Source organism: Nicrophorus vespilloides, unplaced genomic scaffold (genome assembly GCF_001412225.1).
Source record: "Nicrophorus vespilloides isolate i.1.1-1 unplaced genomic scaffold, Nicve_v1.0, whole genome shotgun sequence".
Taxonomy (NCBI): Eukaryota; Metazoa; Arthropoda; class Insecta; order Coleoptera; family Silphidae; genus Nicrophorus; species Nicrophorus vespilloides.
The window spans coordinates 103139-115991 of NW_017097993.1; the positions used below are offsets into that span (position 1 = coordinate 103139).

The window sequence follows — 12853 nt, forward strand, 5'->3', positions numbered from 1 at the left end:
TCGCATTCGACAACGAAGCGGCCGCATCTGGTGCGCCTCTGCTCCGAAAAATAAAAATAATCTTGCTAAGAAAGTGTTTCAAACTGCCATAAATAAAGCCCACTATTCTCCTTTCTTTTGTTTGGGTGTGTGCGTGTATATATTACTTCTGCTCATTATATTTCTCTCGCTCTCTGTTTCTACTTCTCTTTCGGTCTTGGTATTCTCTGTTCGTATTCCGTTGGTTGCCAACTTTAAATTGATGCTGCTTTCCAAAATATTTATGTTATGCTTGTTGTGCTTTGTGGATTAAGAATATTGGTGTAAACTCAAGTTTGATATATTCATCTCCATGTTTGATTGCTTTCATTTACAGTTTATATTAATAGAACTATTTACAAATCGGTTATTGCTATTGCCGAATACATCTGGTACTTGTTATTTAACAGTTTTAACAATGTCATCATCACTGGTCAAATATGATTAATTGATTTTTTTATATTTAAATATTCTTTATTACTAATTTTTCAATCATATACAAAAGTTAAGCAATATCAGAAGATGGGTGATGAAATTATATAACATAGAGTTAAATTATTTGCATTGTATTGTAATTGCAAGATAATGAACGAGAACGCATTCAAACTAAATTTAAATGTATTGTATATTTATAAAAAAGTGTGTGTGTAATAATAAACTAATTATTGTTATACTACACATCCGAGGATTACAGCAATTCCCATAAACATAATAAAAAATTGCTTTTATTATAAAAAAAAATATATGGCGGAAATAATGTATTTTTTTATGTATATAATAAATTAAATTAATCTATCCTTTTGGAACAGAAAAATTAATTTGGTAACATTTTAAATTGTTAGTTCGAATGAGCTGTTAAGAGCGTAAGAGAGAAATTTTGACTCGGAGTTGGTCAACTCATGGGAAAGCAGATAAATTAATTCGTTTGTGCCAGCGATTTGACAGTGAAGAGGATTGCGATGGTGATGATCGTTGGGTCCGTATATTCGTGTGTGTGTGGGACGGGAGGAGGAGGTGTTTTGTAGTTGTAGTGTGTCTGTGTTTGGAAGTGAACACATGTTTCAGTTAAAATAGTAACTCGATATATAAAAGCGGGGCCCAGAGGGCAACAAATTCCTACCACCCGCTTGGATGTATGGTAATAAAATACACACAGAGAAGAGACACAGACACCAAAAACCGAATCCGGCCTCCCGCACTACAAACTACACACCTCCTCTACACTACTACAATCGCTACTACTGCCATAAAATTTCGGATATTTTTAGTGCAGTCAGAAATGGTTGTGATTTGATATTGCATTAGTTAAATGAATGGTATTAATTAGTTATTTTTATTTACCATTAATCAGCATCGTAAAAATAATAAACAAATATTCCTTGTTTAGAAAACTTTAGCTTTAGTTGAAAGGAGCCCAAACAAAACACGTTAATAAACAGACTTGAAGTTGTTTTTTTTAATGTACACTAAACAATATTGGTGGCTTCTGTTTTCGCGTGGGAATGAACATATTTAATTATCAAAAAAAATATTTGAGTTAAGATGCAATGGATGTCGTGGGACTTTACTCACTTGACATATTTATTTGCATAAGTCGTTAATTAAGGACCGAAAGAGAAAGGCGGATGAAGGCAATATAAAAAAAAGTGAAGAACCAATAAAAGATACTTAAAAATTGGAAGCAAACAAGAGGCGATCTTTATGTTCGGCAACAGTTTCCTAAAACTTCGTATTCCCTCTCTTTTGTTTGTTATCAAGGCCCCTTCTGAGCAAGCAAACTAGAACTCCTCAGAACGGAGATTATATGCGAGTCAGGATTTGGAAAGTTTGTTACGGGCCTTCCATCCCAATTACGGTTGAAAACAAATTGCATTAATTCCTCATTGAACGATGAGGTAACTAATTTGTGATTATCTTATTCTTTCAGTGGTTTCTATACTTCTGGTGGCTTCGCTCGCTACTTGCAGTGGACAACAGTATCAGCACTTCAGGATTAAACCGAAAGATGTCAAGGTGCAGGAAGGTGGTGAAGCCATGCTCGAATGCGAGGTGGCCAATGTTGCCGGTCAGGTCCAATGGACTAAAGATGGATTTGCACTTGGTAAGCTGACGCGAATTTCGATATGTTTTTTTTTTCTGTAACAATGGTCTAACACCTATTTTCTTTCCTTGTTCGACGCAGGTTTCACGGCTGAAATAGCCGGTTTCCCTAGATATTCGGTGATCGGTGATCGTCGTCACGGGGTCTACAATCTCAGAGTCAGCAATGCGTCTCTTGAGGACGACGCCGATTACCAATGCCAGGTCGGACCCAGTCGCGGCAATAAGGCCATAAGGGCCAACGCCAGACTCAGCGTTATATGTAAGTGTGTGTGGATGTGTGCGTGCCTCAAGAGCTTTCTCCCTTTCTCGCTCGACCAGAAACGACACTAAATCCAATTTAACCTCGAAGAATTCCAATTTTTCTATTCCTAAGTGGCAATCCATTTTCAACCACAACTATGCGTCGTCTTCTCTATATTTAGTACCTAATCGGTTTCTAATTATTTTTTACATTGTAATATTTTGCTAGATCTCAAGAAATTTACCTAAATCGTTTTTAGAAAAAGAGAATATTATTTTTTCAGCTTTTCCACCCTGACATTCAATGATATCATTCCTCATAATGCTATAAAACTTTCTTTCTACACGCCAAGTTTCACACTTTATAGTCTTTTTTTATATCTTCATGAGAATGCTTCTAAAACATGATACGAAATAAAAAGCAAAACAACCGTTAAAAACGATATTTCGACATTTATCACTTATCAAAATCACATGCAACTTTTATTACATAAGTCTTAATATACCTAAAGTTCTCTAAATATTTATTCAATTTACGGTCTTAGTTCAATCAAACAACAAATTTTCTAATCTCTTGGAGTTTTTAAGAGATCCTTTATAATTTGAAATATATCAGTAGATTTTATGGACTTGTATTAGTTATGAGTGCTTGTTACTATAGCAAATTGTGTCCGTTTTACTGCAGTTTAGAAAAAAGACTGTCTTTAATTTGATTTGCGATTTGTTGCCGTTCCAATATAGAAGATCCAGTAAAAAGTAAATGGTCTTCGGAAGGAACGATTTCCAATTACCGAGGCGAACGTCAGCCGCGATAGTTTATTTCGTTTGGAATTGTACGTAATCTGGCATCGTCTTGCTTTAATTTTAATCTCGTTGTATATTGCAACAATGGATACGAGCATAAAGGCACTCTGATTTATGTGGCAGAAATTTAAAAGGTAATCTGAACAACGTCTTGGCAAGCTCGCTGTGTGTTGTATGTCTTGTTGAATTTATCGAATTTTTTCATCTCGTTGATGCTCGAGATTCACTTCTCGTCTCTCCATCTGTCCGTTGTCCCGATCTCTGTAGCATGTTGCCAGTTATGCAACTGATCAACTTTGAAATAATTTATTTCGATTCAATCTCCGTTGTCCGTTCACGAGGAAACATTAATATCCGTTTCCGCAATGCCGCACGCCTCAATTAGCAATTCAATCAATGTAAACACTTTTATAAATACACGCGAACGTTTCATTTCGCTGTAGCTCTTCCCGTCGAATAAATAATTACATTTCGCCCATTCCTCTCTTTGCGCCTCTCGCAGAGTTTTGAAAGAGTTATGCAATTCTTGGTGTTGTTTTTTTTATATGTATGTGTCTTGTCCTCCAATCGTTTTAATGAGGCTACGTGCTCTCTTCCAAGCCTTTGTAGGGGGGTTGGCAAAGAGAGGCAAATACGGCGTTCTAAGAATGTCTCAAATAGGGGTACCGCCATGGATGGAATTTCACCTCTTATTCGACGTCATCCTGTTTATCCCCATCCTTCATACTTGCGATCATCGTCTTCTGCAGGCTGGTGCAAAGATTGAGGGAACAAAGGGTTGCAAATTGGCGCGGATTTTATCTCTTTTGAGAAAAAGGAGATAGTCGGCCTGATTGCGCGCTCTATACGAAACTGCGCAGGCAACACCTGGACATAATCCGAAATCAGTGGTGGAGGAGGCGCAGGAGGCAATTAGGGCGGCGTTCTGGGCCTCTCTCGGTACATATGTTTGGGAACTAAACTACTCCTACTAATTTAACCGTCGAGACTTAATACAATAACGCCATTGTGGTCGGAATTATATGCGCATTATGCCCTTTGGACTCTGCATATTGTGTTGTCTTACACATAACTCGACTATAATTGTCTCTCATCCCTTATTTCTTGCATACGCGATTTTTATTTTATTTCTATTATTTTATTTTTTGGTTTTAATATAAAGACATTATTTTCCCATTCCGAATGCAGACTATTTTCTGATGGGACCAATAAAGCTGGAGTTGACCGATTCTGGCGTTCATCCAAATTCGCTTATTCCCCTCCGTTCTTTTTTATATCCCTCCACTTTCCTTTCCCCGTTTGCTTTGCGTCTTCGGAATAGAAAACGCAGACCGTTAAACTACAGACTTCCCTTGTACACCAATTTCCACCTCTTCCATCGCGAATAAAACCGCCAGCATCATCACCATTGGCAATAGAAACAGCAACAAATATGACCATCATCATTATCATCTTTGAATGTCATTCGACGGGGGCTTTTAGCGTGTTGCGGGCAATGTTAATTGTCGTTTCGGTCTTAAATTGATAAAGTGGCCGATGTTATAACGTCGACTCTCGTGTCATCTTGCCGCCGTCGAACCACAAATTATTCAAAATGAACTATAAACTATATATGGCGGGCATTAAACACCCCCTTTCAAATTAATTTACAACTTACACCAAACTCAATTGACACGACGCGACAACGACTAAAACCCAATTACCCGGCAATCGCGGCCGGCTTTAAAATTTAATCGAAAAGCCCTTCTTCCTTTGTTGTATTGCTGCGTGTTTTAAACAGGCACTAGAAAAGTGAAAAGCGTTTTGTTCGCTCTCTTTTCTACTTTCTTTTTTATTTTCTTCCTCTTATTTATTTATTTATTTATTTTCGGTTGCACGCTGAAAGAGATAGCTTCTCTCTAAGAGTTGTTAAGCCATCTTTTATTCGGCCCAAATGGGGCGAGAAAGAAACGGGAGTAAATCATTTTCCATTTCTTCGTCTTCTTCTTTTCCCTCCAGCTGGGGGTGGCGGCGATTTAATTACGCGAAGAAGAGAGAAAAAAAAAGGTAGAAAATAAAATAATCAACAAAAAAGAAGAGAACGAGGAGGAGAAAATAGCGACAACAAACAAAGAAGCGGCGATTGCGAGTTGGCTGACGGCCGCAGGGCTAATGAAGCCACCCCCGTCTTTCTCATCCTTCCTCGTGTAGTCATCTCCTTGTTATTATCCCGCGAGCAAATAACACAAAGGAATTATTATTACAGCTAAATCTCATTCTTGTATCTCTCTCTGTTAGCTCACTTCCGCTTCTCCTTCTTTTATCCATTTTGATTTGTGTTTTGTTGTTTGTTGCCTTCACTAAACTTCTTGATGTAATTTCGCAGCCAATATTTGCTGTTAATAATTGGCGCCATTCAGTTAGCTCGAATTAAACGTTTTAAAATATCAAAAGGCTTTAACCTTTCTGGAGCGAACGGTAATTCATCCGCGCGCGTAATATTATGTTTTATGTTGATATTTGCCGCTGGAGCAATAACAAATGTAACTGCACTAAATTATAAAGGAGTTGGACTGGTTCGGGGTAGTGCAGGACCTCGAACTCTCTTCTCTCTGGCAGATTTACAACCCGTGGGGATTCAGAAGCCTTTTGTTATATCTCTCGCAACTCGACACACTCGCACAACCATCTACAGAGGACGATGGACAAAGTAATAAATACAAATAAGCTGTACTACTACTTCAAAATAACATAAATAGAAGGATAATTTATTAGATTTGTGAAATTTGTTACGGATTTCTTTCCAATAATATCCTTTCTCGGTGTTAAAGTTTTAGTCAACAATACTTGTGTTGTATTTAATGCTGTTTTGATTAATACTATAAATTGAAAATTTGTGCGTTACTATATAATTCGCTTTATTCTATTTGATTCAATAACTACATTTATTATCTATCGTCGGGAGGCAATAAAAATGCGTGGATGGTAGCAAATTAAATTTGAAAGTCGAAACTTTGTTAAAAAGGATTCGAAAAACTTCCTTTCCTATATGTATCTTTTTTCTTCATCGTCTTTTTATCCTCGCATGAGGAAAACTAATGTTTATCTGTTGGAGGGGTCGTGACGATGTGTGTGTATATCTCTATCTATATATAGAGAGATATAAGGGACGGTTTTGTACGTGCTCCAAATCTGAAATTCGTCCACTTTATTAGTTTACACTTCTGGCGCACATTGTCTTTACATAAGGGCCGTAGCCCTTAACACAGTTAACGTACGTGCGACAAATACAGAGAATTCGACCTTTTTTTACCATATTATATTTGTCCTTCCAATTCCAACCCGCCACTCATTTTTAGCCGACATTGGCAATATTAGTTGTTGATTTTTTTTGGGTCTATTTTCTATCACCATTAATATCATCGGTTCTCTTCTCGTCTCTACAGCGCCACCCAATTCCGTGGAGATATTGGATCACCAATCGAATTCTAAGATCGAGATCAAAGAAAATCAAGAATTCACGTTGGAATGCAGGGTGAGGAACGCGAAGCCCGCAGCAAAAATCGTCTGGTACAGGGGAAACGTCCAAATGAATATACGTGAGTATTTCGCTTTCTTCTGCTTCCTTCCTTCCCTTATACTTCGGTACAAAAAATATGTTGAAGACGAATTTAAATTTGCAGGCAAGGAAGACGAAAACATAATAGAGGTGGCCGGATCCAGCAGGCACCCCAAAGTTGCGCGTTATGACACGCACAGTCGCATCACCCTCAAACCCACTGCAGAGGACGATTATGCAGAGTACACGTGCGAGGCTCGTCACGAGGCTCTCTCTCAAGACATGCCCATGAGGAGTACTGTTCAACTTAGCGTTCTATGTAAATATATATTTTATATATATCCTAAATTTACTTACATTGAGATGTTATTGGAAACTTTAAATATTATAAGTAAAGTAAACTTCGCAGATAGATTGTAATATTTTAATTTATCTAGACCCACCTGGACTCCCATATATTGAGGGTTATACTGAGGGTGAGACGATACGTCGCGGCCAAACGGTTGAGCTGATCTGTAGGAGTCGCGGTGGAAATCCTCCGGCGCAGTTGATTTGGTATAAGAATGGAGAACAAATCCGTATGGCATACCGAACCGCCGGAAGGGTCTCTGAGAACGTGTTTACATTCACTGCAGAAGCCAGCGATAACAAGGCCAGGTATAAATGCGAGGGAAGCAACATCATGTCCAAAACACCACTCAAAGCCGAGATTGACATGACTGTCTTGTGTAAGTTTCTTTTTTTTATATTATTCAACAAGAATCGACCACTAATTCATGAAAGAAAAGTTATTTATAATAAAATGGGTTTTGTTCTTTTGTTGCAATTTAGTTTCACCATTGCATGTGACGATTTCTGGTCCAACTGAAGCTCGAATCGGGGACCCAGTGCCATTGACCTGTTCAACTGCCAACAGCAATCCGGCAGCTGAAATCAAGTGGATGGTTAATGGTATTCACTGGAAAAACGTTACCACCCGTACCGTTGTTTCTCCCGAAGGTGGTTGGATTACAACGTCCAACATCACAACCTACGTCGACAACAATAGAAGGAGCCACGTCGTCATCTGTCACGGCCTCAACCAGCAGCTGACAGAAAATATACTTTCCACTCATACCATCAACGTCTTATGTAATATTTGGTATCACATTTTATAAAGTTGCGAGTATTCATTTGCTTTTTCAAATCAGATCCCCCTGGCCAGCCGTTCATCCACGGATACACCCCGGGTCAAAAAATATCTGCAGGTACAGTTCAGAAAATGTCCTGTACTTCTGCAGGTGGAAACCCGCTAGCTACACTTTCCTGGTACAAGAACGACAAAAAGATTCATTCCACTGTTAAAACCAACGAAAAATCGGTGACTGCTGAGATCACAATTCTCACCAATGTGACTGACAATGATGCAAGGTACAGATGTGAAGCAGCAAATACAGCTACTGAAATTCCTTTGTTTGAGACCATCACCATGAGTGTTCTCTGTAAGTTTTATTTGACCGCTTAAATCAATATATCACACTAATTGTGATTTTCGTCATTAGTCCCTCCGGAAACAATCAAGATAAGAAAAGATCCATTCGAGCTGAAGCCGAACGAAGAAGCAACTCTAACTTGTGATTCGAGCTCTAGTAATCCACCAGCAAAATTGTCCTGGTGGCGAGATGGTATTCCAATTCAAGGTCTGATCAACACCACCAAACCAGGTTTGCACGGAGGAAAAGTGTCCAGTATGGAGTTGAAATTGAACATCACTGAGCAAATGAATGAAGTCGTATATACTTGCCAAGCCACCAACGAGTTTCTACAACGATCGGTTCACGATGCGATTACGCTCCAAGTGTTATGTAAGTAATATCGAGATGAGCGTAATTTAGTTAAAACTTATATATTTTTTTTTGTTGCATCTCTTTTGCGTTTCACCATTAGATAAGCCTGTGTTTGATGAGGATAATGAAAAGGCCGTGACCGGCATCGAGAACGAGCCGCTGATAATAAGTTTGAAAGCGGACGGAAACCCGAAGAACATCGCGTACACTTGGACCAAAGACGGATTGCCGATTATGCAGACGTCGTCCTCGAGCACTGGAATGGAAAGGATTATCTCCGACGGCCGCGTCCTCAACATCACCAAACTCAGCAGGCACGATGCCGGCGTTTATTCCTGCGAGGCTCTCAACTCGCAGGGAAGTTCAATGGCGCATGTCAACATTTCAGTCCAATGTAAGGAAAAACAGCATTTTCGATTCCTCAACCATCTCTTTACTTTATTAACAATGTTATTTCATTTCTTTTTCTTTATTTTTTTCTCTTATGTTTCCTCCTCTGCCTTTTGATTCAATGCAGTCGGCGCCTCGATTGTGGCAGTAAGTGAGAACGTGATCGTGAACCCAAAAGAGGATGCGACGCTCTCGTGCACCGCCGAGGGGAATCCCTTGAGTGACGACTCCATCAGCTGGAAGCGCGACGATTTGGAGGACTTCAACGCCCGCACGTCCGTCATGTACGATAAAAACGGCACTTCATATCTCAGGATTAGCTCAGTCAGCAGGGACGACCTCGGCAACTTCAAGTGCATCGTCAACAACGGAGTCGGAAATATAACGACCAGAGACGTTATGCTCATTGTGAAACGTTAGAACACTCCCATCCCTTATTTAATTTTTTCACCTTATTTTAACCGAACTTATTTTGTTTTCTAGATAAACCGGAAATAGATAAGTCTCCAAGTTTCATGAAATTTGCGAGCGATGCTGGCGGAACGGCCCGCGTAATCTGCAGAAGCTCATCCTCCCCTCTGGCAAAGTACTCTTGGTCTCGAAACGGCGCCTCGATCAACGTCAACTCTTCCGGCAAATATTACGCGAAATACGAACAAGTAATTTGTTTTCAAGTTATTTTTAAACTCTCCGAAACTCACGTTGTCCCGTTTTTTTTACTTCTTTTTGCAGATTGACAGATTAACTTCCCAATCCATATTGAGTATAACCCATGTAACATCAGCGGATTACGGGAATTACGAGTGCGTTGCCCGTAACGACTTGGGCTTTGCGACTAACTCGCCACGATTGGAAGTGACTTCCGTGCCGGACACCCCGTCACTCCTACAAGTACTTAATGTCACGCACGATAGTGTCACTTTGGGCTGGACTCCGGGCTTCGACGGCGGTATGATGGCCAACTATAGGATTAGGTATCGCGAAGTCGACGATGAAGGATACAAGTATGAGGACGTGCTACCTCACAACATTACTCAGTACACCATCGTAGGGTTGGAGATAAACACCGGTTACATCTTCTCGATAATGTCTATGAATAAGTTGGGCAACAGCAAATACATGCCAGACATTGTCAGCGCTAAAACATCGAGTGAGTACTTAAAACCCATGATTCATTCATTATGCATTAAATTTCAACTAACTCCTCAACTGCAATACTAACTCGTATTAACAAATCAGACAAGGTCCCACCTTCTTATCATTCTCCGAGTCTGGACGAGAAGACGCGGGGCGGATTCCCTGGGTTCGCCGTGATCGTCGGCACGGTGGTCGGCACTGCTCTCATCCTCATGAACATATTACTAATCGGATGCTGTTTGCACCACAGATCGAAGAAACGACTTACAGGTAATTAACTGTTTTTCTTTTCACTTATTTACAGTTTATACGATCAACGATCAAGTCGAGAAAGTCATACCCGAGGATTTGCTCGAAAAACAAGACCTTCCGCGCATCGTAATTATAAGTGTTAGCATAATCGGAGTAGTTCTCGTCCTCATCAATATTGGCCTTGTAGCCGGATGTGTTTTCAAAAAGCGATCGAAGAGACTCAGAGGTAAATTACGATAATTGCTACCATCTGCTACTCATATATTTCTTAATTAATTCAATAACATAATTAAATTATATTTATATTATTATTCTATGTTACTGTAGAACAAAGCAATCAAAGCAGCAAGTCTGCTACTATTGAGATGTACGCACCAAGCAGCTACAACGATACCGTGACCGGAGAGACACTTTCGTCGGTGAGTGAGAAGAGCGAAACTTATAGCAACGAGGGCAGCAACAATGATTATATTGTAAGGGTAATTATTAATTACATGGTGTTCGGTGGGGTGTTTCGTTACTAATTTTGGAATTGAAAATGCTTTTGCTTAGGACGAGGGTCGCAAACAGGCCGCAAGTACTTATCTGATGGACCAGCAGGATTACAGCTCGTATCCAGTTTGTCCTGGTTACGAGATGCAAATCCAGCCTAACATGGCCCACAAGACGCACACGCTTCCGCACCCTCATCACCATCACCAGCACCACGTGACAACCGACAGAACGAGGGCCAGGGATGACCAGACATTGGGCTATCACAGCAGCATCTCAGGTGGGTGGGCTACCTATCTGCCAACGTATTCCGTTTCGAGTAGGCGACGAAACTGACGATCTCGTTTCTATTTTGTGTGTGCAGCCAAATCTTCGTACGTGAGCGCCCCTTCACCGGCACCGCCCGCCGACGGTTCCTACTTCAACATGTCCGACAGATACCTGTCGTACCCACCGCCATTGGACTTCCAAAATCCTCCTCCGATTCCGGCCCACCCACACCTAGGTCACCATCACGGTATGGCCCCCGCCACACCCCCTCTACCCTCGAACGGATCCCTGCTGCGTCACCAGCAGCGGTCTGCGGTCCCGCCGCCGGACGTCCTACACAACACCAGCAGCAACCAACAGCAGAACCAACCGCAGATCCTCCAGGCGCAGAACTTGAGTCAGAAGCGCGAGCTCACCAGCTTCGGAAACGGTTACAGTGTCAACGAACAGGAAGGTCACCTTGTATGAGATCCGGACGATATTCTCTATGTCCTCTAACGCAAGAGAATTGATCAGCAGAAGCAATGGATCTAATCGAAGCACTCGGGTTGCAACAAAACAAAAGTGAAAATAAGTCTGAGACTTCGAAAGGGAAATGTGCGTCAAGTCTCTAGGCTCTAGAGTTTTTAAGTGTCAAATACTATTAATAATCACATATATTATTATAGACTATGCATGGTTTTCATTTGCTCAATAGAAGAGACAAGAATCAAATCAAAAAGCTCCCCCAATCATCACAAGTAAAATAATAAGGCATTCGATATTATGGAACAAAAAAATAATACAAAGATTTTTATATAGTGTAAGACCGACGTGTATATTTAAATTAACACAAGATAAGCAGCAGATGAGAGTAAAAAAGAAATGTGATGTTTGTAAATAATTAGAATACAAAGAATATTTTTATTTTAAGTTTTAGATTATTATACTTAATTAATTATGTAGGAATGTTAATTAATTTAAATACTCAGAAGTTAAAAAGAAGAAGTAAAAAAAAATACTTACACAATGAAGATATTATGTAATTATATATATTATTTTGTCTTTTATGTTTTAAACATCAGTATAATATTTATTTTATAGTTCTTTTTATTTTAATGAATTCTTTTTTTACTAGTCCAAGTAAGCAAAAAACCAAAGTTATCTTTTCTTGAATTTATATATTTTTTTTAATTGTTTTCTCATCCCTTTCTCGTATTTTTTTTCTTATCTCTGTGTAGAAGTCGAATAGAGTTTGTATATTATGAATTCTTGTATTTAAGTTAGGTGTTTATTTTCTCCCCCATTCATTATTATTATTTTTTAATAAATTTATTTCAGTATTTTATTTTTATTTAATTATTCTATATTGATTTCTACGGACGAATAGGGTAAATTAATATTCATATTATATAAAACAAAGCGTGTTGGACAAAAAGTTTTCTTTTTAAATTATTTTTTTCAGTTATTTTTTCTTTGATCCACGTAAGTTATCCGTAGGAAGATAAGCATACAATCAATTGAGCTTATAAGTGTGAATCGTTTCCATGAAAAGAGAAGAAAGTATTTAATGTTGTAAATAGTGTACATAAATACATATATAACCTATATGAGGAAAGTATAAGAGGAGTAATTTATGAATATGAAACTAAAACCTTCCAATTTTTGCATTAAGTGTAATTTTTAGATGTGTAAAAAGTGCCTTTATTTAATTGAAATTAATGAATAATAATTTTTATTGAAGTAAATGATTAAATAATTCTTAATTAAATTTAAATAATCTAATATTTGCCACTGTATATAA

At 38.9% G+C, this 12853-nt stretch overlaps 1 protein-coding gene across 1 annotated transcript in view; it reads left to right on the forward strand.

The window, feature by feature from the left end:
- The window catches only part of LOC108561501 (nephrin), a gene marked incomplete in the record, with an annotated part of 38215 nt that extends 26294 nt beyond the window's left edge, over positions 1-11921 (forward strand). Inside the window, 16 exon segments of the mRNA XM_017919463.1 lie at positions 1946-2119; positions 2201-2380; positions 6591-6743; positions 6828-7022; positions 7141-7431; positions 7535-7834; positions 7894-8184; positions 8245-8547; positions 8630-8923; positions 9047-9334; positions 9403-9578; positions 9652-10069; positions 10361-10534; positions 10636-10787; positions 10861-11080; positions 11165-11921. Coding sequence (XP_017774952.1) covers positions 1946-2119; positions 2201-2380; positions 6591-6743; positions 6828-7022; positions 7141-7431; positions 7535-7834; positions 7894-8184; positions 8245-8547; positions 8630-8923; positions 9047-9334; positions 9403-9578; positions 9652-10069; positions 10361-10534; positions 10636-10787; positions 10861-11080; positions 11165-11538 — 3983 coding nt within the window.
- Between the last annotated feature and the right edge of the window lie 932 nt (positions 11922-12853).